At 32.1% G+C, this 23,556-nt stretch overlaps 4 protein-coding genes across 7 annotated transcripts; 1 reads left to right on the top strand and 3 right to left on the bottom strand.

Moving 5' to 3' along the window:
• Positions 1–1,705: 1,705 nt before the first annotated feature.
• On the bottom strand, positions 1,706–6,675 carry LOC106769914. Of its 2 annotated transcripts, XR_002669520.1 has the most exons (8): positions 5,748–6,675; positions 5,211–5,266; positions 4,785–4,894; positions 4,505–4,664; positions 3,974–4,066; positions 3,010–3,141; positions 2,122–2,525; positions 1,706–2,057 (listed from the first exon to the last, which is right to left on the bottom strand). XR_002669520.1 is itself a non-coding variant. In XM_014655717.2 (7 exons), exons 1-7 carry the CDS (start codon positions 6,439–6,441, stop codon positions 2,466–2,468), a joined length of 1,305 nt encoding a protein of 434 aa, XP_014511203.1. In that variant the 5' UTR covers positions 6,442–6,675; the 3' UTR covers positions 1,706–2,465. The 2 variants fall into 2 exon arrangements, 1 of the variants encoding a protein (XP_014511203.1); XM_014655717.2 differs by having other exon boundaries at positions 1,706–2,525.
• Positions 6,676–7,034: 359 nt separating this feature from the next.
• On the bottom strand, positions 7,035–10,395 carry LOC106769649 (gem-associated protein 2). The gene is made up of 4 exons (XM_014655355.2): positions 9,832–10,395; positions 8,273–8,510; positions 7,912–8,089; positions 7,035–7,696 (listed from the first exon to the last, which is right to left on the bottom strand). The coding sequence occupies exons 1-4, from the start codon at positions 10,325–10,327 to the stop codon at positions 7,157–7,159; spliced, it is 1,452 nt and encodes a 483-aa protein (XP_014510841.1). The 5' UTR covers positions 10,328–10,395; the 3' UTR covers positions 7,035–7,156.
• Positions 10,396–12,888: 2,493 nt separating this feature from the next.
• LOC106772472 (PTI1-like tyrosine-protein kinase 3) lies at positions 12,889–17,634 on the bottom strand. Of its 3 annotated transcripts, XM_014658892.2 has the most exons (9): positions 17,501–17,634; positions 17,225–17,252; positions 16,664–16,841; positions 15,517–15,770; positions 15,270–15,396; positions 14,913–15,186; positions 13,717–13,849; positions 13,546–13,632; positions 12,889–13,407 (listed from the first exon to the last, which is right to left on the bottom strand). In XM_014658892.2, exons 3-9 carry the CDS (start codon positions 16,755–16,757, stop codon positions 13,288–13,290), a joined length of 1,089 nt encoding a protein of 362 aa, XP_014514378.1. In that variant the 5' UTR covers positions 16,758–16,841; positions 17,225–17,252; positions 17,501–17,634; the 3' UTR covers positions 12,889–13,287. The 3 variants fall into 3 exon arrangements, with proteins under 3 accessions (XP_014514378.1, XP_014514379.1, XP_022641567.1); XM_014658893.2 differs by lacking the exon at positions 17,225–17,252; XM_022785846.1 differs by lacking the exon at positions 17,501–17,634 and having other exon boundaries at positions 17,225–17,439.
• Positions 17,635–21,061: 3,427 nt separating this feature from the next.
• LOC106771032 (proteasome subunit beta type-2-A) lies at positions 21,062–22,351 on the top strand. Its single transcript, XM_014656912.2, has 3 exons — positions 21,062–21,315; positions 21,389–21,512; positions 21,800–22,351. The coding sequence occupies exons 1-3, from the start codon at positions 21,158–21,160 to the stop codon at positions 22,130–22,132; spliced, it is 615 nt and encodes a 204-aa protein (XP_014512398.1). The 5' UTR covers positions 21,062–21,157; the 3' UTR covers positions 22,133–22,351.
• Positions 22,352–23,556: the final 1,205 nt, after the last annotated feature.

Raw genomic sequence — 23,556 nt, 5'->3', positions numbered from 1 at the left:
CCTATAAAAATTTATTAAAAATAATCAATTTAAAGATTAAAAATACTTATTCATTATATTGACCAGTTAGACATTATTTTATACACTAAAAATTATTTATATTTAAAATAGTTTTTATTATTGATAAAAATTTAAATTGGTATTTGACATTAACTACTTATTATTATTAACTTTTAAATTAATATTTAATAAATAATTGTAAGAATGAAGCAAATAGGTAACAACAAACATTTTAATTATTTTTTAATATAAATCGTTTTTGAGCTTTTTTTTTTAATTGGATATAGTTATGAATTTATTATTAAAGTTTCATTTTGTTTTCAAAATATATCAATAAAGTACTTGATTTGTTGTTTTTGTTACTGTTGCTTTATTGAGTCTTTTGTAATGATGCTGGTTTTAATTTATTTTCTTAAGTTTGAGAAACAAATGCTATTAGGATCTTTGTAAGACTAAAATGTAAGAGTTAAAATACTATTTATCTTTTAATTTATTCATACATTCATTTAAGATTAAATGATTTTTAATTTGTTTAATATGGGTTTATTTTTGTTTAAAATATATCTCAACAATGTATTTACATTGCTTTTAACCTTTTTATGGTGTTCATATAACAAAAATTTTGTAAATATTTTTATAATAAATGAATATTTTATATTTATATACTGTTAAGCATGTGAATGTTTAATAACCAGAAAAACTCTATTATTTCATTCATACTATATAAGCAATCTTATATTTAGTTGAACTTTTATGGTGATTTTATATTAACATGCTTTTATGAAGGATAAAGTAGTTTTTAGAGTGTTAGGATCACATAAAGTGCACACTTTTTGGATGAAATAGTTTTGAAATTTCTTAGATAAAAATTTCTGGATCTCAACAATTTTTTTACTTTAATTAATTTACTTATTCTGTTGGTGTATAATGAAACTAATTCATTTTTAACTTTCCTCTTATGGTTACATTCTGTGAAATTATATACCATATTCATTTTGTGAATCATAGTAATTCGTTTGCAGTTTTAGATGAATAAGAAAACAAAAAGGAAATACATTTACTTCATAATAACAAAAGTATATCACTAATGAAAGTATCTTCTTATTTTGAAATCATTTAAAAAATTATAGATCTATTTCCATTAAAGGAGTTAGAAAAAGGCTTAATTTTCTCATATAAAGAATTAAAACATATATAATATATATGACCGTAATAACTATATATCAATGTTGGTAACTATCTATTATTTTCAATATATGACTGTAATTTGTATGTTATTTTCAATTTTCTATTGTTTTAACATGAAAAAGTACTTAATTGAGTGACTTTTTTATAATATAAAAAAATGAAAATAAACTTTATAATTAAATGTAAAAAACAAAATAAAAACTACAGAGGCCCGTGCCTCCGCAAGGATCTCGAACTAGTTTCAAACAAAACAAAATCTCATGACTATCACACAAAACATCATTTTAAGCCATTTTACTTAAAATCTTGTGAGTTTATTTGGTTGATATACTGCATTTATCCATTACCATAAGTGTCATTTCTTTCATTAATTAAATTAAAAAAATATTAACCACGGTCCACTAGGAAAGATGATTGTAAATAAAGCAAGAAATGAAAATATTAATTATTGTAATTAGACTAGAAATAATAAAAAATCATATAATTCTAATATTTAAAATAATAAAATGCAGTTAAGTGAATAAAAAACTTATTTCCTATTAATATTAATAATTATTAAGATAATCCTTACAAATAATCTACCACATGCAGAAGCACAAGCACAAGCAAAAGTATAGAGAATTGTTTAACCTGGCGTAATATAGCATGCGTGTCTCTGCATGCAAACTGACAGACACAGTGCATGTAAACCATCTTGCAAGGCAAAATCCACTCCAACAAATTTCTGTCATCATGTCCCCTCAGCAAGCTTCTCAAAAATCATCACCCTTGTGTCACCCAAAGGTCTGGAACACTCGTCAATCAACTAAATCTTTCACTTGAATTCATCAAACCTCATGGCGTCACAGCCCTATGCAAAGCACCCACTCCTGTAAAATATTTTCATGTTAGCAACTATTCGTAATTACTTACTTAATTAAACCTTCTGTGTACTTTTTTCTTCAACAAGGATCACCCTGGTGCCTGCTGTCATGGTTCTCTGTTTATCACATGAAAGCTAAGCTAGCTGTAACAGTGAGGAAGTGATAAGTTTTATGTTAAAGTCAGATGACATATTTGCTCTTTAAATTTCAATAATGATAAAAATACAATAAAACCATTAAGATGCTAGCATTGACAATAAAAGAATTGTTTTACAATAATATGCGTTACTGAAAGAAACCATTTAAATCTTATTGAATAAAACAGATGTAATAAAAAACAATTAATCTTGTATATATTTTAAAGGAATGCATCTTCAGTCAGTTGTTTTTCCCAATCGAGGCTGAAGGCGGAGATTAATTTTCAGGGAGCGTGGTGTCTTCAAGTTGGTCAGAGCCACCATTTTGGGAATGCATCTACACAAAAAAGGGAGAAAGGGGATATATGAGTAGGCAAAATATAGGAAAAAATTGCTTCCAGAATTTACCAAACCTTATCAAGCAACAACACAAGACAACTATCATGAAAACTTAGAAAGAAAAAACTAAATTTCCACACTACAGATGAGTAGCGTTGCTTTTGGATATTTGCAGAATTATATATGTATATCACCAGCTCATTACCATCACGCACAAGCAGAATGTAATTCAGTGCCAACAGTCCTCTATCAAAGTAAAAATTAACAATCCACTATAGAAGTAAGTTCGAAAGCACTAACTTCGAATAAGAATAAAAAACAAAAACCCCCAAGCGTGACAAGAACAAAATATATTAGAGATTTGAAAGCCTTCATATTACTCATCGTGGGGAAAATTCTTTCAGACGCAATAATATTACAGATAAATTCTATGCAAGTAATTATCAGGGCAGGATCTGCAAAACAGGATAACAGGTTCGCACCAAACCAAGAGCTTCTCTTGCAATCCTATGACTGTCTTCGCCACAAACTTTACCAAAGAGAAACATAAGGTGTTTTCTTTGTTCCAGTTTCAAGTGCTTTTCGAGGCCCCGACTAACCATCTCCATTTCAGGCTGCATACAAATACCACGGTAAGTGCCAATACATAAATCATATGCTGCAGTAGACAAGGTTAGAATAGAAATCTTTCTATCTACCTAACGCCTCATCCTAATCAGCATTCCACTAGAATACGTGAATTGTCAGAGGATTCTGTTTACCCATCTTTGGTGTACTGCTAGCGGTTGTTTTAATGAAGTTGTCATTTCACACAGTAACAGATACTGAGAATATCTGTTCCACTCCTTAATTTCTTTTCACCCAGTGTATTCTGTTCACTGTAGTTGGTGGATTTCTTATCCTTTCCCTCCCCGTACTTCCCTTTTCTTCCAATAAAAACTATTTCTAATAAAGAATTAAAAAATGATAACTGAATTGAATGTTGGTTATTTGGTACCTGTGTCCTTACTTAAATTCTCCCTACAAATTATTCATTCTTCATTAATGCAAATATTAAGAATTAACAGGGGAATTAAGTTTAGTGAAATAAAAATAAACTCGATGAAAATATCAAATATCTATACAGAATACTACATACAAATGCCACTTGTCTCCTGTTTTAAGTTTACGACTTTTCACTCAAATCATACATTTTTTATCAGACAACTTATTTATATCTTTAAAATGGGTTACTCACGAGTTACCTCTGAATTACTTATCAATGATTAAGAATTGGTTCTCACACCACCCGATCCTCCTTCAATGGTGTAGCAGCTAAGGTGGTCCTTAACTTTAAGAATCAACTTAATAACTAGTGCAGGAGGAGCTCTTGCATATAAATTGTTCATCCAAGGATGTGGGAAAATTTAACGGAATAAATTGCAAATTATTATTGAAGATACATACAGATGACTCCTCAGGAGGAAATATTCGTAGAAGAAGGCATATCTTTGACAGTTCCACCATAGCCTCAACCTGTTTTCCTTGCATTTCCAGAGCCTGTAATTGAAAAGAATAACAAAACATGAATTTAGAAGTGCATTCCAGAGGGAAAAAAATATTTTAGAGAACCAGAGGCCAAATATTGACTTTATGAAAAAGTGACATCTGAATGAGGCCAGAATTTCAGGCATTAAGTTACAATACTTCAAAGTTCGTCAATCATTTTTAAGACCTATAATCCAATTATAGATTCTACATGCATGCAAGCCAGTGACAACCAAAGGAAAGTTAACAGCCACAATGGCCATATCTAATGGCGTGAAGTCCTACCATATTCAAAAGAAAGATTTCTTTAAACAAAAATTAATATAAACAACTATGTTAACTGAAAATATATCTGCCTTCACTAATGTTTGTTAAAAAAAATGTAATTTTTCAGAGCCCCAGATGCTTAAACACAATATTACCATATTAGATTTAGAGTAAGAAAATTACCCAAGCCTGTAGAAGACAGGAGCGCGTACGAGCAGCAACAGCGGCTGACACAATTGTTGCAGCACGAACATTTTGAAGGCCAATATTTTCAGCAAATCCAGCAAGGAATTGAGAAGCATCCTCACCATTAATATCAATTGAAGTAGAGTAGGTTGGTGCCCTGAATAGAAACAGAGTGACCGCCAGCAAATTTCAGAAAATAGGAGACAGCATGATTAACAGGTGCCATTTGGCAGTGAACAAAGAGATAGACAAGAATCCAGGGATAATAATGTCACACCTGCTGCACACATTTAAAACAAAGTTAACAGATGCTCGATACAAGTTGTCCCGGACATTTGCTGGTTCAACAGACACTTGCACACCAGAAGTTCTGCACAGTTGACGTAACTGTTCATGTGTATGGGCAACAAACATTTCAAGTGTTATCAGAAGAGAGACAAACTGATTCCCTTTTATTATAGATTTTTTTATTATAAGCACTCATTAATAAAAAACAATCAGAAACCATCAGCGGTGATTGTTTTTAACATATACAGTATCACTTACAATTCAGAAAATTTTAGAAGAACCATGTTCTAAGGCAAAAAGGCATGATACTGCAGTAAAATAATGACAACAATCACAACACAACACAACTCATTATATACATTTGATAATTACTAAATCCCCAGTAGAGAAAAAAAAAAGGTGGAAAAGAACTCACTTGAACTATATCACTCTCCATGATGTCATTCCCGGCCAATCTACTGTTTGTAATTGCTGGAAATCAAGTGGGTGAGTGCTACTTGTTATAAAGGATGGCAAAACACTAGAGAAATTATTAAATGTGTATCTATACCTACAAAAAAGCACATGAACAAAATCATTATTTATCCCGAGATTGGAACAATAAGAAGTAGGATAGGACGAACGAACAACATTATAATTGCTTTTAACAAATTAAATTACCGTTAAACAATGCATTTCGATTAACAGGAATTGAGGATAAAAGCTTATGGAATAGTCATGGGCCCCCGTTAAAGGGAGCCACTACGTCATCAACTTCTCTGATAATAAGAAGCTGAAATAGAATTTTATTCTGTTACTATAAATAAACGCACTGACTAAAAAAGAGAGATGATACCTCAAATTCTCAGCCTCAAACAAACAACCTCACCTTGTTTTATTTAATCTTTCTATGCTTCTTTCGCAAGGAATTTAAAAAGATAAAGGAATAAACAGAGGAAAAGAGAAAACAAACCTCGAACCACTCTGTAAGCCTCTCTCTTGTATTCCTCCTGTTCACCCGCATCAAAAACATAGCCGTTGGCATTGACAACGGTAGGCCACCATTCAGGCAATTTTCTTTCAAACCGAACCTTATTCTTCGTGGAGCGCTTCACAGAGTCCCGAACCGCGGGTGATAACGGATTCGAATTGCTCCCCTGGCCCCACGCAACAACCACTTCTTTTCCGCCGAGACTCCGGTCCCTCCGCACCACAAGAGGCCTATTGTTAGACGCGCTATGACGCCACGACGAAAACCTAGAAATCAATCGGGCCAAAACGTTGAAAACGGAAAACGTGAGCAAGGTCAAAGCCACCGAAGTTCCGAGGAAATGCAAGGTGGAACGGCGGCAGGAAACGACGAGTCTGCGGTTGTGGTCGAGAGTAAGGAGGGTTTGCAAATCGAGGTAAGCGTCTCTTCCGGAAAGTATGAATCGGCGAATGTTAGATTGGAAAGCGGTCAGGAGAGTGAGGTCGATGACGGCTTCGAACTTGTGTTCGGATGAGGAGGTGGAGGTGGTGGCGGGGAGGAAGACCTTGTTGTGGCGTCTGCGGCTGCGGCTTCGGCGGCGGAAGGAGGAACAGACGACGGTGAGTCGGCAGAGGCGACGACATGGGTAGGGTGGAGGGAAGTGGGAGGGAAGAGTACAAGTGCTGACAGAAAACATATAGCTATTTTGTTTTTTCCTAACACAACAAATCAGCTCTTCAAATTCCCTCCTCTACCTTTATTTATACTTTCCTCCAAACCATAGGCCCAAGCCCAAAATGTAAAAACCAATGCTAATTCTAGTTAATTACAATTGGCCCCCTGATAATATTTACTTTCTAGTTAAATTTATATACGTGCATCAGAAAGTGAACTACAACTACTGTTTATTATATTACATATATGCTAATTTCCACTCACGTCATTTAAAATTACAAGATTAGATTCAAAAACAAAATTTCACTAAAAGTATTTATAATTTGTCTCTTGTCTCTCTTACAACTTTAATTCAATTAATGTCTTTACTACTTAACAAAAAATATATTTTTAATTAAAAATAAAATTGGTCTCTGTCTGAAACTTTAAACTTTAATATATTTTTATTTTATGTTCTCATATACTCAAATTTAAATTTCACGTAAGAACTAAAATCATTCTTAACCTAAAAAATTACTAATTGAGCTAAACATTCTATGTATAGAATATAACTAATTTTGATTTTGACATGCAAAATACATATTTGGACCAAAACAATAATATTAAAGCAGAAACTATTGTAAAAAAAATATCTTACTATAAAACACTGTAAGTTATAGCCATAGCATGAGTCTCATCGGCTATATATCCCAATTCCAAAAACAGAACGTGTCATAACAAAGTTATAGACTGGTAATTCAGTTCTCAGATTGTCCAAAATATCTCCCCGAAATTGTAGCCAATATATTCAACATTACAACCTCGTCATCCAGGGCAACCTTTCCGGCACGGATGCTAGCACACCTTCGCAGCAGACTCCTGAGAGCAGCACAGTTGTCTGCGTGTAGTGGAGTATCAACTGTTGCACAGAGAGCAAAGAGCCACATGCAATCATCTCTTGTAACACTGTCTGCAGCCTCTAGTGAGCGAATCCGTTTCAGCAGAGCTTTTACCCGGGTTACAGAGTCCATTGCTAAGATTACAGAAAGCAAAGGAGAACTGGGGGAGCTGCTGCTTGTTTGATCAACTGAAGTTTTCGATTCAGTATTCCCTAGAGACAGTGTTCTGTCCTTATCCTCAGCGGTCAAGTTAGCGGGTACATCATTTGTCTTACCAAGTAAGACGTCCTTGTTCATAACACCAGAAATTTCTCCACAATCATTCCCAACTAACTGTGAGTGATGAACACGAAGGTTTCCAGAGTATGTGGCACTTGAACCATCAAGGCATGAGAGATTCTGCAAAAAGAGTTGGGAAATAATGAGCACAATGTGATATAAAAAAATTTAAAGGACTCCAAATACATCCTGTTGCAGTTAAGTTCTCCGAATGGGTCAAAGAAGTGGTGCAGGAATTGCACAACTCTTGACTCCTGGATAAGGAGAGTATTGGCATTCCAAATAAAATAAAAAATGAGGAGAAATTAAAGTAATGTAATTCATGATGAACTTGCCGTTCTCAGTGTTGAAAATTCAGCAAGAAACACATCTTCCCACTGTTTCAATGGCAACAGATGATCTGGACACTTGGCAATATCTGGAATCTTGGGCATGTAGGCACTCTGTTCCTTGTTCAGTTTGCCTCTATCAAGTTTTGCCACCTTCACTTTTGGCATATGATCTGCCTCCCACCTGCTCAAGAAAACAATATACAGTTTAAGAACCACGTTTGGTAAACTACAGCGTCATCGTTTAACAGACCCAAGATATAGAACTGCTCTAACTTCTAACAACATTGAGAAAGCATAACAGAAAGCAGAGAGAAACTATCACACAGGGAAAAAATAAATAAACTGCTGAGAGTTATCACTATACCTGACTTGCCTAAGATATTCCCATCCATCTTCTGGTGGATCAGAATAAGAATTAGGTTCTCCATCAACTATAAAGGCAGGCCTTTGGATGCTAGCATAATGATCATCACTATCATCATCTTCATCACATTCTTCTACAATCGAGGCCTCATCCTCAATTGTAGAAGAGTGTGACGTAATATTTTCACTACTTCCCATGTATTGTAATTCACTATCCCTACTTTGACAATAAACTGCACCTGAAAGCAATTACAAAAACTCAGTACCAGCACTGACAATTTGCTAATAATTTAATAAGGGTTGAAAAGGAATAAATATATAGTTTAGTATCTGTAAATGCAAGAATGATCGGGTAAAGAATTCATGTCCTTCTCATATAGAAAACGACGTGGGCAAGAAATCGAAGTTCGTGTTGAAAAATTAACAATATACTTCTCAACATACAACAAAGCAAAAATGAGATAAAAAAAACAAAGCATCGTCATTACGGCATGACCATAGTAATTATCCAAATCTACAGTCAGATTACTGCACAAGACTTTTCATATACAATGATTTTTACAAAAGAAACCATGCACTGAAGCCAGTGCCTAATCAGAACATAGTCTACTGTCAACTAATGTTGCATATTAGATATGTTCCAGGTTCCTTCTGCTCATTCTTCAATGGACAAAGACATTCATATATCTCCATCTTCCGTTAGTAGCAGCCACACCTGTCCATACAGAAATTGAAAACATCAAATTGACACAATATGAATCACAAAAATCGGAGCAGTAAAGTTTTGCACAGTTTCCCCAGAAAGAAATGCTTATACTTTGCAGTGAAAAGCATTTTATACCAACGTCCCCCCGCCACCAAAAAATAAAGAAATCTCATTGATAAAAAATAAAAATAAAACTCGGACTCCATTGAAATCACAGTGAAAATAAATTTGAAATATAATGCAATGACATAATCAACAATAGCCCATACTTATCCCACTGTGTGAGGTTATACAATTGAAGTCAAATTTTCAAAACATGAAATTTGTATAAGTGATGAAATCTTACGATTGAAGTCAAATTTTTAAAACATAAAATGTATACAAGAATTCATTAAAAACTCCAACAGAAAAACCGGAGAAGAGAAAAGGGATAAAAATGGGGGGAAATGGCAACTGTAGAATGATGGATGCAGTTACACCATAAAGTGATGAACGGTACAAGCAAATTCTACGTAAAATTACTCTAGTAATTGCCAAGTGAACAACAGCGAGGAAAGGAGATTTCAACAGCAAATTTCAAGGTACAAGCAAGAAACAGTCAACAATGAGGATTCCGGGTCAAACAAAACACCGACACACCAAAGAACCAACAAATATTTATATTACAACAAATACATTATGTGCCAATTTCAGAACATTCTTATCGATAGCCAAACAGAACATGCAATCCTGCAACCACCAAATATTTTTTCCTTAAAAAAGACAACTAAAACGAAGAGTCGCACATTCACATAAAGATTCCGTTTCTTGAATTCCGAAACAACGAAACCTAAAAGAAAGAAAGAACGACTTACTGAGGATTGGTTTGTTGTGCGGAAGAGGAGTGGAAGCTAAAGTATCGTACTCGCTGGCAACAGCGCTTTGAAACGCAGCATGTATCGCTTTCCAGAATTTACGCTGTTGTGTTAGGTTGACGAATCTCAGAGCCTCCAACTCCTTTCGCGAATACTTATTATTCCCAGTCTTGGGCGCGAACTTCAATTTGGGTCTCTCTTCGATTTTCCTCAGACCACGACCGATGTTGCTGTTGTTGTTCTTGGGTCCTCCTCCTCTTCTTCTCAAAGAGGGTTGCTTTGGTCCTCCATTCTTGACGACGGAGTCCAGCAGCGCCGTTTCGTCGATGACTTCGATCCCTAAGGCTAAGGAAGCAGGAAGCGCCGTTACCGTTTTGACAGCAGCGTCCTTAGGCGCCAACGCAGATTCGAGCTCCTCCAGCAATCGCTTCTTCTTCATTTCGAGTTCTGCCGATTCAAGAACGGGTTGTTCTTGGGAATCTGATGCATCACCCATCGCTTCTTCAAATTTTCCACTGCGCTTTCTCTTTCGCACACGAGTTAGGGCGAAAGCTTTTGCGCACTTCAACTTATAGCCGTCTCCTGAATACTTTTTTTTTTTTTTTTTACGGCGCAGTCAATTTCATTTCCGAAAATACTGTTTAACTTTCGGCCCAACAAAACTCCCATTTCCCGATTTTATAAATAAATCTAAATTTTACGTATTTGATTTGTATTTATACGTATGTCGTATTCGTAAGTCATCTTTGTTAACTGAAATAGTCTTCGTAAATTTTCATATAATGTACAATTGTCATAACAAAACTGCGAACACAAGGTACTTTACAAAATTTCTAAGAAAATATAGATATTCTCACCTAGAACTCCTACTTCATTAATTAATTAATTAATTTCATTTTTCTGGTGTAAATTTAAATAAATACCTGAATTATGAATTTTCATGGTATTTCGTTTATACAAGTTGACGAATATAAAGACTTTACATTGAATACTATAAATTCATTTAACAAGATATTGGATTTGATAAAAGATATTAAGTTAGATTTTCTTTGTAATTAGATTAAGTTTAATATAACTTAATCCCAGATAAATTAAATAAAATGGTTAAGTATGGTTTTAGTTTTTGAATTTTTACAAACAAAATTAAAATTCATTCATATTTGATTTTTTTATTTATTTTAGTCTTTCAATTTTTAAAATAAATAACACTAACACATATATGAATTGTTTTTTTTTTCAAAAAGATCCAATATTCCTTCTCCACAAAGAGATCCAAAATTCCTTTTTTCGATATATATACTCCTTATTTTCTAATCTAAAAACTTTCATTAAAGTTGATGAATAATAGGACAAACTATAACTAAACGAAAGAGTGGAGAAAATGTAAATATAAGTGTGAATTTTCATATTAATATAAAATTTAAAGAACTTATCGAATTAAATAAATACTACAAAAGGTAACTTAAATATAAAATTCCTGCGAAAAGCAAAACCCCACTTGTAATTATATTAGATAAAAAAGATGGTATTAAATATAACAGAAGTGATTGTTATCTATTTTTTATCTTATATATATTTAATTAAATGTCATGTAATCAACATTATTTTTTAATAAAAGTATTATGTATTATCAATATTAATATTTTAATGAAAATATTTAATTGTTTTTCACAAAATAATTCATTAACTCTCAATGAATTTACATAGATAAAGATTAGTATATACCATACTCAAATCCAAATAAAGAAATATAAAAATAAGTTATTAGAAATTTTTAAAAATGATTTTATTGAAGTAAAATTAAATATGTCATTTAGGTTACATATTTTACCACTCTTTAATATATTTAGACTTCTTAAATTAATCTATTTTATAAGACTTAATATTAACTCACGCGGAATAAAAAAACCCACAGAATAAAAAAAATATTTTTTAAAAACTTTCATAATCAAATATCCATATCCATAGGTCAAAATCAAACCATAGGTTTTTTTTTATTTAAATTGTAAATATTTTTATTTGTTTATTTTATAATATTGCGTATATTTTTATTTAACTTTTATACGCAAAAATGTTTATGTTATATTAATATTGTTTTAGAAAAATAATAATTTATTTAATTTGTTATTTGTTATGAACAATTCTTTAAAAAGAATAGTTTATTTTAAAATTGAAATGCACTTAGATTTTAGACGTGAAAACTAAAATTAAGTTAAAAAATTATTGATATATAATATTTTTGAAATAATTTATCAAAATAAATTCATAATTTTTTTAAAAATTAGAAGATAATACACTTTTACAATTATATTCAAGAATAAGTAATTTTTGTAATTTAGTTTAAACTTTTTTTTTCAGAATGATAATAATTTTAAACTTAAACAAATTAAACATATATAGTACTTTTATATCTAAAGTATTAATACAATTAAAAAATTATTTTAAATAACTTTATATAAAACCAATATTTATATATATTCTTTAAGAATAATAAATTTTTTCAAATAAAAATTATCATTCACTTTTTTAAATTTGCATAAAATAATCATTATACTAATTTATATCAAAACTGCCTATTTTTTATTAAATAATAAAAAATTACTCATGTAATAAAAAGATATTTAAAGTGAAAAAGAAAATATTAATAAAATCATACAAAACTTCAAAACTACTGAAAAAATATTACAAAACAGATAAAATAAAAATACATTAAAAATGAATTAATTTAATTTTAAGAGACCAACTTTCAACTCAATTCAGATGGGGTTTTAAGAGTTAGGACTTTTAAAAAACTCGCTATTTAAGTAAACACAAAAAATGACTTCATTTAAAAAAAAAATCAGGATTTCCAATGACAGCTTTAAATACATCAAACAAATCTTGTTCCTGGCTTCCTCTATACCTCATTTGGCATGTAAAGAGAAGAAAATCCATATAAACAAATTTTAGTTCTCTATAATCCCAGTGAAATTAGAAGAAAAGATTCATAATACTGTTACCCCCCAACTAAAGATTCATAAGTACAGCAACACGAATTCTAAACGTTACCACATCGCAGAACAAGAAAAAAAAGATAGATAGAACATGAAGTGATGGGTCTTTCAAGATTCAAGACATGTATCAGCTCAGTTTGATAGCAAGAAACAAATAAAGAATATGGGGGCATTAACGTTAACTGACAAACAACATTACCCACAGATATGCACCACGCAACCCAAACCTATGAGGCATCATGTCATGGCTCTATATATGTCAGTAGACTCGGCAATACAAGTGCGACGCCATAAATACATGGAATTTAACAATGACATGAAACGAGCCAATCAAATCCTACACATCCAATCTCAAACAAAAATAAAAAATATAGATATATCTGCAGTATTTGATGAAATCTGGAGATAATTGAATCGAACTGTGCAGAAGATGCAGAAACCAAAGTGAACCATTTCATTTGCTTCAACTTTCTGGAGCAGGAGCAGGAGTCTTCAGAAGTGGTTGGAGTGCTTTAACAACAATGCTCATATTCGGCCTAAACTCAGCTTCATACTGCACGCACAGTGCTGCAACAGCTGCAAGCTGCATTGTCAACAATAAGTACTGTTAATGTGAGCATCTAATGGAAGATCCAGGCACCAGAACTTTATTCATTAGTCAAAATATAATCTCTGCATATGTGCATGTACAAGCAAGGGGAGGTGAAAGAGAAACAGGTACCTTAGCAACTCCTTTAGGGGGATATTCTCCCTTCAGTTTTGGGTCAACGCACTGTTTCACTTTATCTTCACTCAATCGTGGAGTAGCCTACAAAAAATACAGCGTCGACAAGATCGTCAGTGTCAAATGCAAATGCAGAGACGAGGAATAGATTTAAGCAGGAGCACTAACCCATGTGACAAGACTCTGCTGTCCTCGAGGCATGGTGTGGTCAACAGGCTTTCTTCCTGTGAGAAGCTCAAGAAGAACAACACCAAAACTATAGACATCGCTTTTTTGAGTCAACTGCCCAGTCATTGCATATCTGTAAAGTTTGGCAACACAGATGCTAAGAATCGATAAAACCACGTAAAATTTCAGAGGAAAAAGAACTGAGATGACAAACAATAGATTATAGATAAAAAAAGATAGCTAAGCAGCCAAAAGTATTAATTGTTTTTTAAAGTTTCTTGAGGAATTCACATGCCTCATTAAGTGGACCACAGAGTCCTAAACAACACAAACCATAAAAACTAATAGCAATGATGAACAAGATACTTCCTTCACCCACATGCTGAATTAGATTGCAGGGATATTCATATTTCAACAGTGAAATATAATGTTCAAGAACAACATACGCACAAACAAACACTAAAATAAATGTTAATAAAGACCTTTCAAGGTAAACTGAATCAAGAAAACTAGATACACTGCTTATATTTCTTGTATATCAATTTAACTTCAACTAAATTTAAGTCAATCGTGGAGAGTACAGGGTCAATAAAAAGAAAACTGGTTCACGTCCGAAACCTGTAATGATACCACAGAACCGCATTCACTCCTCTTACTACAACTTAACAATCAACACTTGCAGATTTATCATCAAGTAAAATTGAAAGATTGCACACATTTGAATTGAATTCATACAAAAATGGAAAGGGAAACAAGGTAAAGAAACCATAAACAAATCTAATAGATGACTACAAGAGAAATTATTCAATGTCCAATTCCATGTGATAGGATGTGTTTGGATATTGGTGGGAACATCCAAACCAACTTTCAGTTTCCGTTGAATACTGTGCCAACATACTTTTTTTTCAAATTTAGTTGGAAGCAAAATTCACCTCAAACTACAATTGACTTAAAAGATACAACGAGTTATTTTGCAACTCGAATTGATTTCCTAACTGAAACCCAAGCACACACATAAGCCTCAGTAATAAATCATGAACGCTTACGTAAAAGGACATTGCACAGGCAGCACTAGAAGTGTAAACATGTAAAAAGGTTTCTTTATAGTACAGGATAGCATGCATATGAAAATTCAAAGGAAGTACGAAAGCAAATATAGATATAAAATGAAGAGCTAGCAGGTTCTTGAAGCTTACTCTGGAGCATGATAACCAAAAGTTCCCAATACACGAGTTGAATGAAGGCGGGCAGCCATGTCAGGGGCCTGATTGGAAAGGTTAAAGTCAGCTATCTTAGCCTTGTAGTCTTCAAATATTAGCACATTACTTGATCTGATATCCCTGTGTATAATTGGTGGCTGAACTTTCTCATGTAAATACTCCAATCCCCTGGCTGCATCAACTGCGATTCTAACTCGCTGTATCCAATCAAGTGTTGGCCCTGGTTGTGCACCTTGAACTCCCTTCCTACCTGTAGCATAAAGACAACCAAAATCATTGGCAGAACTAATTGGATATGAAATACAAGTTAAGATGGGACATTAAGATACATACCGTGCAATATGTCATGAAGAGAGCCCATAGTAGCAAACTCATATGCAAGTACACGGAGGTTTCCTTCAACGCAGTACCCATGCAACTCAACAAAATTATCATTCTTCAATCTTGAGACCATGGAAACCTGAAATAGCAAACACTGGATGAGAAGACTAATAAATTGACAAAACAAACTAGAATCCAACATACTTGAAGTGTATAAATTATAACAGTAGATTTCTCCTAGTTGGTAGGAGAGACATGCCTGGGTCAAAAACTCGTTGTTTGATTCTGGTTCAGATGAAACGTCAAGCTTTTTCACAGCCACTGCTTTTCCATTGTTTAAGGTTGCGTAATACACCCTTCCATACGATCCTTCACCAATTAATGCCTTTGAACCAAAGTTGTCAGTCTTTTCCTTCAGCTCCTCTAAAGATAGGGCTGGAGCTTCAATAGGTGGTGGTGCCTTTTGTGTTTCAGGCTTGACAGGAGCTGACACCTTTGAGCCTTTTTGGTTGTCTGGAGCAAATAATAATTGAAACGTGAGTAATCATTACCAGGAAATGTGCCAGTGATCTAATATGGTGAACTACAGGAAGTAAAATGGTGAATTGTCGAAGCATCCAATTGAAGTCATCATTATATATCGAATAGTAGCAGCACATAGAAGCTAACTCTAAAAGAGCTGGCGGGAAGGGGGGTGGCACCTAATTTAAATATTATACTACAGGGTATATTAATATAATACAACCATTGAAGATCAAAGAAATTTATCATAAATAATAAACTACAATTTACACACACAAACGACATCAATTTAGGAGCACTGTGAACATAGTAAATGGGGAAAGATGGTGAAATCAGTAGAAAAATAACATAACAGAATAGACTAAAAAAGTAGCAGAATGACTGTCCGGGAGGTTCAAAAGGAGGAATAAAAAAAATGTTCTTATGAAGTGTAAAGGAAACAGAGGTCAAACCATAAATAACATTTTGTAATATGGACAGGGTATAAGGGTTTAACATCAATTACGTTTTAACAGCAAACAATTAATATTATAATAAAACGAGGGAGAGGTCACACTTTTACCCAAAAAAATCCCCAAACAACAATGTTTTATTTTCTCTAAAATTGGGTATTCGAAGCTCGTATCATGGCCAGAGAAAGGTTATACGCAAAAAGCCACTGCTGTGGCCTAAATGAGTGCTATTGAAAATCGCTACCCTAGAGAACTCTGTTGGCTACTACCAATAAAGCAATGAAAAAGATCACTAGAAAATAAAATGGAAGCTAAAAGAAATAAACCAAAGATATTCGTGAGAGGAAAAATTATGAGCCTTTGGGTATCCTCCACAGTTTACTTTCGTTGTTTGTAAATGGTAAACAATACGGATTAAACTAATAAACTCACTCTCTCCATAATTCCTTGGGCTTTTCAGGTGTTCATTCTCGTTCGATGGGTAAGACTCCTCCACCTGACAAGTGCAACAAAGCCACCGACGCATCCTTGTCCTCTTCCTCAAAAATAGATCGTCTTGATAAGTTGTATTCCCCTGGCGGACAAAGTAATCAGGAGGAGACGCATGTGACTGCATATAATCACAGAAAGAACCATAAATATCCCAAACGTGACGTCATAAGCGAAAAACAATAAACTCTAAAACAGGTGTACGAATAAATAAATTTAAGATATTTCAGCGTTAAAAAGTAACAGTAATAGTGCCTCATGGCCAGCTATTCGATTACACCATAAAAATTAACAATCAGTGAGAAATGAAGCGGGGCACCAAAACCATGAATTTTATAAAATCCCATTTATCACACGCGCCCTGCATTCTGCCATGACCATGAGCATGATCTGGTGAACGATGCATGGCCTTTAAAAATCGGAAATGAGGAAATAAAAATTAAAGAGACAGATATGTTGAATTGCAGAGGGAATTGCAGAGGGAAATTGAAAGGGAATTCTCACCAAATGAGCAGGACGGTGGTGGTAGTCTCTGCGGTCCATCAAGAGGGGAACAATTGAAAGAGAAAAAGGAAATTATAGACGAATCCAAAAAAGGAATGGCAGATTAGAAGCCAAATCGGATTCGCAAAAACGCAGAACACCCGAAGAGGCCCAAAAAATGAAGAAGCGAAGAAGGAAAGAGAGGGAAATAAGAGAAAGGGGAAAGAAACCAAAATTAGACATTGAAGAGAAGAATAGCGAAATTAGAGGTGAAAGGAACGGGAGATAGAGAATTACCTTAAAGATTATACGATTTCAGATTGAGATGAGAGGAGATTGAGAGAGAGAGTTTCAATGTTTTAGGGTTTGTTTTTGCCAACCCAAGCAACGAATAATAAACACATTCAGAAAACCAGGTGTGTTGCCTTTTCTCTTCTCTTCTCTTCTTTTTATTCTTCTTTTTTATTTTTCAATTTTTTATTTTATTTTATAATTTCAGACACCCTTCTTCATTCAACATCCAATCATTTATTAATAATAATTAATACCATATTTCCTTTGTTTTATGCATAAACATTTTCCCTTTCAATAATTATCAAACCTTCTTATAAATAAAACACAATTATTAAAAAATCTTTGACTAATTAATGTTGATTTAAAAATTAAATAAATGATTTCTTAACTTGGTAGGAAAGAAAATGAATGATGAGTGGAGAAGGTATCTGTAGCCGACTGTTACTTTTTCTATTTCTAATTTTCTAATTTATAATTTTCATAATGAGAATAAGACCTTTTCTTTAATTTACCATTATTTTAGGACCTAATTATTATTTATTTTTTGCTTTTAATATTGGTGTAGACCGTTGTAATAAAATTAGAGCACATGCTTTTGGATTTTCTTATATTGAAGGAGAATCTGTTCAACTAAACCACTAAAATAACGGCTATATTTTTTCTCGACATTGCTATTTAAATAAATACCTGAAATAATTCCTTTTTTTAAATTAAAAAAAAAAACTTCGCAAGAATAGCGAAATTGAATAAAAAAGAAAAACTCGACGACTGGAAATAGTATTATTATTATTTATCTTAGCTAACATTAATTATAGGGAGTCAAAGTAGCTTACTTTTTGACAACTCCACCCGTATATTATTAAACTTAAATTGTTTTTTAATATATAATTATTTTAATTATGACAGAAACGGAACTTCAAAATATTTTTTCTATTTATAAACAGGCTTTTTTTTATCACTCATATTTTTATATTTAATATGAGATATGATTTCCTTAATATTTCATTAAATAAAGTAGTTATAATTTAAACCCTAAATATACATTATTATTACTATTATTACTTAGATACATGTTTCCTATATTGTTTATTTTACTTATTGTATTATTCTATGATTAAAATACTGGTAAATTATGAAACTGTTTTATTTTTTACTATTTTTTATATTCCATTGTTTACTGTCAAAGAGTTGACCAATTTTTTTTAATGAGTTGAAAATACATATCCCAGTATAAGAAAATCCAAACTAATTATTCATTTTACCAACTCAAATTATCAAATTTAATTAAGATACCCATACAATAGTTTAGTTTAAATTTTAATATATTTTTGCCGAGGGAATTTGATCTTATAAAATAACCTGAAATCGATAGTTATCAAGATTTTTTAGGAACATACGAAACTTAAATGAAAAAATTGACACTAATATTAAAAATTCCTGTACCATCAAACACTTTCTATTTAATAAGTCATTAATAAAATAACAACATATTTTAAAATTATAATAGTAATTGGCTGGAAAAGCCGACCCTGCATAGTTGGGTTAGTTAGTTGAAAAAGAGAGATTAATATATTGAATAATCATTGGTACTTGCAACTTAAACAGCTCAAGCATGCTCAAAAAGTAAAACATTATTTTCCGATTGTACAATTTAAATTCAGAAGTTATTTTTTATTTTTATTTTTTAAGCAAAAAACCTTTAGATTAAACAATTTTGAAGTTGGAAATAATTATTGATTATATAATCTGAATAATATTTTATTTTCAATTTTTTTTAGAATACACAGTTTAAAAAATAAAAGTTACTTTTTTAAACTATATATTTCAAAAATTAAAAATGATTTTCAAATTACACAGTATGAAAATAAAAAATAACTTTCACATTAAATAATTCAAAAATCAAAAGATTTAGATTATATAACTCAGAAGTCACTTTTTTTACTTTTAGATGGTACAATTCATAAGTTTTTTTTTAAAATTACTTTATAAATATATGTAACTTTTAAATTATAGGATAATTTTTTAAACGCACAACCTAAAAGGGCAAAACAGGAATTTTAATTTTAATGGAAACGAAGATGAAAAATATGAAGGTGCATTTAGAATTTGCCCAAATTTATGGTCTAGCCCAGTTTTGTCAGGGTCTGCACTCTAAGGAGCCATCTGCGTTGGTGAGTCTGAGTCAGTCGATAATAAAATTAACAAATCATAACCAATATAAAAATAAATAAAAAGGTTAAAAGAGAACTAAAATTTGGGAAAACACAAATGTTTTTTTTTTAAAAAAAAAAAAATAGTGATAGTTAAATATGGTCATTGGCTTATGTTGAAAAAAGTATAGTTTTTAACCAATAATATCAATTATTATTTAGTGAGTTTGTTGGTGTAAATGTTTTTAATAAAATAATTAGATTTATGTATTTCATTTATTTATACAGTAAAAATAAAAACACATGTGCGCTATATGTGTATCAACTTTTTTTATAATTATAAAAATAGATATAAATATTTTAAACAATTTGATTATAGATAATTTTAACTATTTTGTAAATAATTTTTATTTATTTAATTTAAAAATGGTTAAAATTAAAAAAAAAACTAATTAAATTAAAAAAAAAAGTTTCTTGAAAGATAATATTAAAATAAAATGCGGGCATAGAAAAAGAATTATATGTTATTATTCGTTTGAAACATTCATAAAATAATTATATTAATAAAAAAATATTTAAAAGAGAAATTTGGTAAAGAACACTAAAAAGGAGATTATTTTGTATATAGATATAGATAGATGATTTTATCATTTTAGAGCTGAGTAATTTTTTTCATTTATGATGTAAATCTTATTTATTTTTAAAGTAATAAATTTTTTATAATTATTTATTTAAAATGTAATCAAACAGAAAATTATCTAAATAACATGAAAAGTCCGGAAATGTAAATATGTACTTTGATTATGGTTTTTCGCATGTAACTTTTTTCTATTATTACAACTATTATTTTGTAATGTGAAGTAATTATGTTTTGACAAATGTAGAAATTATGTTTTGGCAAATAAATAATTATTATTCTGTTAATATAAAGTAACATATATAAGAGAATTTATCACAAAGTATATAATTATTTAAAAAGTCATAATAATAATAATAATTTCAATTGAATCAATATTCATTTTTTAATTTATTGAGTAATTATAATTTTTATTTTTAAAATTAATTTTTGTCATTTAATTATTTATTTGTTTATTTTATTTGTGAATGTTGTGAAATTATACAAGCAACATAAAATAATATTAAATGTAAAATAGTTTATATTTTTTTATTCAAAATTTGTTAAATAAGAAAAATAATATTATCAGCATTGATAATGAAACAGTCGTTTATTTGTAAATATAAAAGTTTTGAGTATTTTCTATACTAAATAAATTTAATATATTAATAATAATAAAGAAAATAGATTAATTATACAAAAGTTTAAGAATAACAAGTAACGAAATGAAATTATTTAAGAAATTAAAATTAAAAAGTTTCTTGCTGAAAGGGAAAAAGGAATTTGGAGAGATATAAAGCTTGTGCGGCATCAAAACCTTGCTCAACTTCACTACATTACAGAGAAGAAGCAGAAGAAGAAGAAGAAGAAAACGAAGAAGAATCAGAATTCGACATGGAGTGCGTATTCGGATTGGTCGGAAATGGGTTCGCGATCGTGGTGGCGGATTCATCGGCGGTGCACAGCATCCTAGTTCACAAGTCCAACGAAGACAAGATCATGGTCCTCGATTCCCACAAACTCATCGCCGCTAGCGGTGAACCCGGAGACAGGTATCTAGGATTAGGGTTTCGTCTCCCACTCTTTTTCAACCTTCTTCTTTTCTCTCACTCGCTTTCGTTTTAGGGTTCAATTCACAGAGTACATTCAGAAGAATGTCGCCTTGTATCAGTTCCGTAACGGCATCCCTCTCACTACCGCCGCCGCAGCCAATTTCACACGTGGAGAACTTGCCACCGCTCTACGCAAGGTATCTTCCAAACCCTAGTGCCCATTCTTTGAACGTTAGTAGATTCTGTTTCGATTAAGTGCTCACGAATCAGCATATAAAACTAACTGAGCTTCTCCTTAGCGCTAAATCAATTTATGCACTTAACTTCTGTAGAAACTATCGCATCTGATTCCTCCGATTTAGCTCATGGGAGCTTGATTCATTTTGCATTCTTACTCTGTGTTTATGGAGAAGCTTCTCCAAACAATGCCTTAGGCTATGCAATTAATTTGGTGTCTGAAATCTTAATCTGTCTTCTTGTTTAGAATCCCTACTCCGTGAACATTCTTCTTGCTGGTTATGACAAAGAGACTGGTCCTGAACTGTACTACATTGACTACATTGCAACCCTTCACAAGCTTGAAAAGGGGGCTTTTGGTTATGGCTCCTATTTTTCGCTCTCAATGATGGACAGACACTACCATAGTGGAATGTCAGTTGAAGAGGCAATTGATCTCGTTGATAAGTGCATTATGGAGATCAGATCCAGGCTGGTTGTTGCGCCACCTAACTTTGTTATCAAAATTGTTGACAAGGATGGTGCAAGGGAGTATGCATGGCGTGAATCAGTCAAGGACACTCCTGTTCCTTCCGCTTGAGTAACTGTCCCTAATTCTCATCGGACTTTATTTCATATGCCCATGTTTTTATCTTTTTTACAATTTTTTTTACTGGTCTTGTAATGTCTCTGAAAATCGTGGTCTATAGATGATGCACTAAAGTAAGACAGTTTATCATTTGAATTAATATGAACGATGACTAGTTCTCTGCCAGAAATGAATTTATTGTGAGGTAGGCTTGATTTTTATGGATTTGGATACTGGCTTGTCTTTGCTGTTGTGGAATGATCTTTCAAGTGTTGTATTCACCCGAGGATTTTAGTTATTTAGGCTGTTGGCCAATCTTACCGCAGTAAAATAGCAAGTTGTGCAGATGCAGTCATGTTGGAAAATCATTTGAGAAAAATGTTTAGATAACTCAGTGGTAATGGTGTGTGTGTGTGTATTAATAACATTCATTCATTTAAATATCGTTAACAAATTAATACGCTTGTGTATAGAAAGTCCCACTTTCATTTTCAAATAATAAGTATAAATTTTAAAGTAAGCAAGGCTGTCACACCCAACAATGTCTAAGTCTACCATACTGGCCATCCGCATCAAATTTTATGTATTTTTAATAGGAACTAAACGAATACGTTACACAACCCCTTTAGATTTCCAGGGATTGAGTGAATTCCACTAACTAAAAAATGCATGAATTCATAGTGAATCTGTGTGTCTGAATGATATCTCCAAACAGCCTCTGCATAAGCTTTAGGATGCTGAGCAGATGAAGAGGAGAATAGTTTACCTTGGTCAGGTGTTCCTTTAAGGCAGTTAAAGAAATTGTGTGCTTGTTCATTTGAGGTACTTTTAGGTTAGCCAAGATATTGAAAGTAAGAATTTTTTGGCCTAGAAATGATAACGTATTGCAACCTTCCAAGCAGTTTATGATATTATGAAGAATTTGGTTGTAGCACCTTCATGGGCACTTCCTTTCATTTCATTAGAAGAATTGGTGGTTTGCAATGAACGAAAATAGTATCCTCTAACATTGATAATACATATTTTCCTTAGAACAGATATATTCTTTGCTTGGAGTTAAGCTAAATCAATGCCTGAGAAAGTGCTTCAAGTTGCCAAGGATTTTGTGTTTGGGATGTTTTCTTGAGATGCTGATTTGCTTGGCTGCTATTGGATTTAGCCTAATTATTATAATATCGCCCACAAAGACCAGTAGAGCTACATAACTTGGCTCCAATTCGAAATTTGAAGAGATGAATAATTAGATTTAGATTGATTGAATGAGCCTTGGTCAAGGATAGCCGCTGAAATCTTGGTAAACTATTGTTTAGAGGCCTGACTCAATCCATAGATGGACATGTGTAATTTAGAGACTGTATTATCCACCTCAACCTTCTAATAGAGAGGAAGATCCATAGACTTTCTCGAAAAGATTGCCTACAAAAGCATTCTTGATG

Source organism: Vigna radiata, chromosome 8, assembly GCF_000741045.1.
Source record: "Vigna radiata var. radiata cultivar VC1973A chromosome 8, Vradiata_ver6, whole genome shotgun sequence".
Lineage (NCBI taxonomy): Eukaryota > Viridiplantae > Streptophyta > Magnoliopsida > Fabales > Fabaceae > Vigna > Vigna radiata.
Note: the sequence above shows the minus strand (reverse complement) of the source record. Positions and strands in the feature narration are given on the sequence as shown.

Bases quoted from the DNA above. Each gene is read 5' to 3' on its own strand.
- LOC106772472 (XM_022785846.1), bottom strand. From the start codon at position 17,263: ATGGACCGCAGAGACTACCACCACCGTCCTGCTCATTTG. The intron at 16,842-17,224 runs GTGAGAATTCCC...GATTATATGCAG, and splicing joins ACCACCGTCCTGCTCATTTG to TCACATGCGTCTCCTCCTGA. The intron at 15,187-15,269 runs GTATGTATCTTA...TTTATGCTACAG, and splicing joins TCTTCATGACATATTGCACG to GTAGGAAGGGAGTTCAAGGT.
- LOC106771032 (XM_014656912.2), top strand. From the start codon at position 21,158: ATGGAGTGCGTATTCGGATTGGTCGGAAATGGGTTCGCGATCGTGGTG. The intron at 21,316-21,388 runs GTATCTAGGATT...CTTTCGTTTTAG, and splicing joins AGCGGTGAACCCGGAGACAG to GGTTCAATTCACAGAGTACA. The intron at 21,513-21,799 runs GTATCTTCCAAA...CTTCTTGTTTAG, and splicing joins TTGCCACCGCTCTACGCAAG to AATCCCTACTCCGTGAACAT.
- LOC106769649 (XM_014655355.2), bottom strand. From the start codon at position 10,327: ATGGGTGATGCATCAGATTCCCAAGAACAACCCGTTCTTGAATCGGCA. The intron at 8,511-9,831 runs GTAAGTCGTTCT...AATTGCTTTCAG, and splicing joins GCACAACAAACCAATCCTCA to GTGCAGTTTATTGTCAAAGT. The intron at 7,697-7,911 runs GCAAGTTCATCA...CTCTTTTTGCAG, and splicing joins AATTTTCAACACTGAGAACG to AATCTCTCATGCCTTGATGG.
- LOC106769914 (XM_014655717.2), bottom strand. From the start codon at position 6,441: ATGTTTTCTGTCAGCACTTGTACTCTTCCCTCCCACTTCCCTCCACCC. The intron at 4,665-4,784 runs GTGTGACATTAT...GTTTCTATTCAG, and splicing joins GTTTTAAATGTGTGCAGCAG to GGCACCAACCTACTCTACTT. The intron at 2,526-3,009 runs GTGCGAACCTGT...TTTTTTGTGTAG, and splicing joins CAAGAGAAGCTCTTGGTTTG to ATGCATTCCCAAAATGGTGG.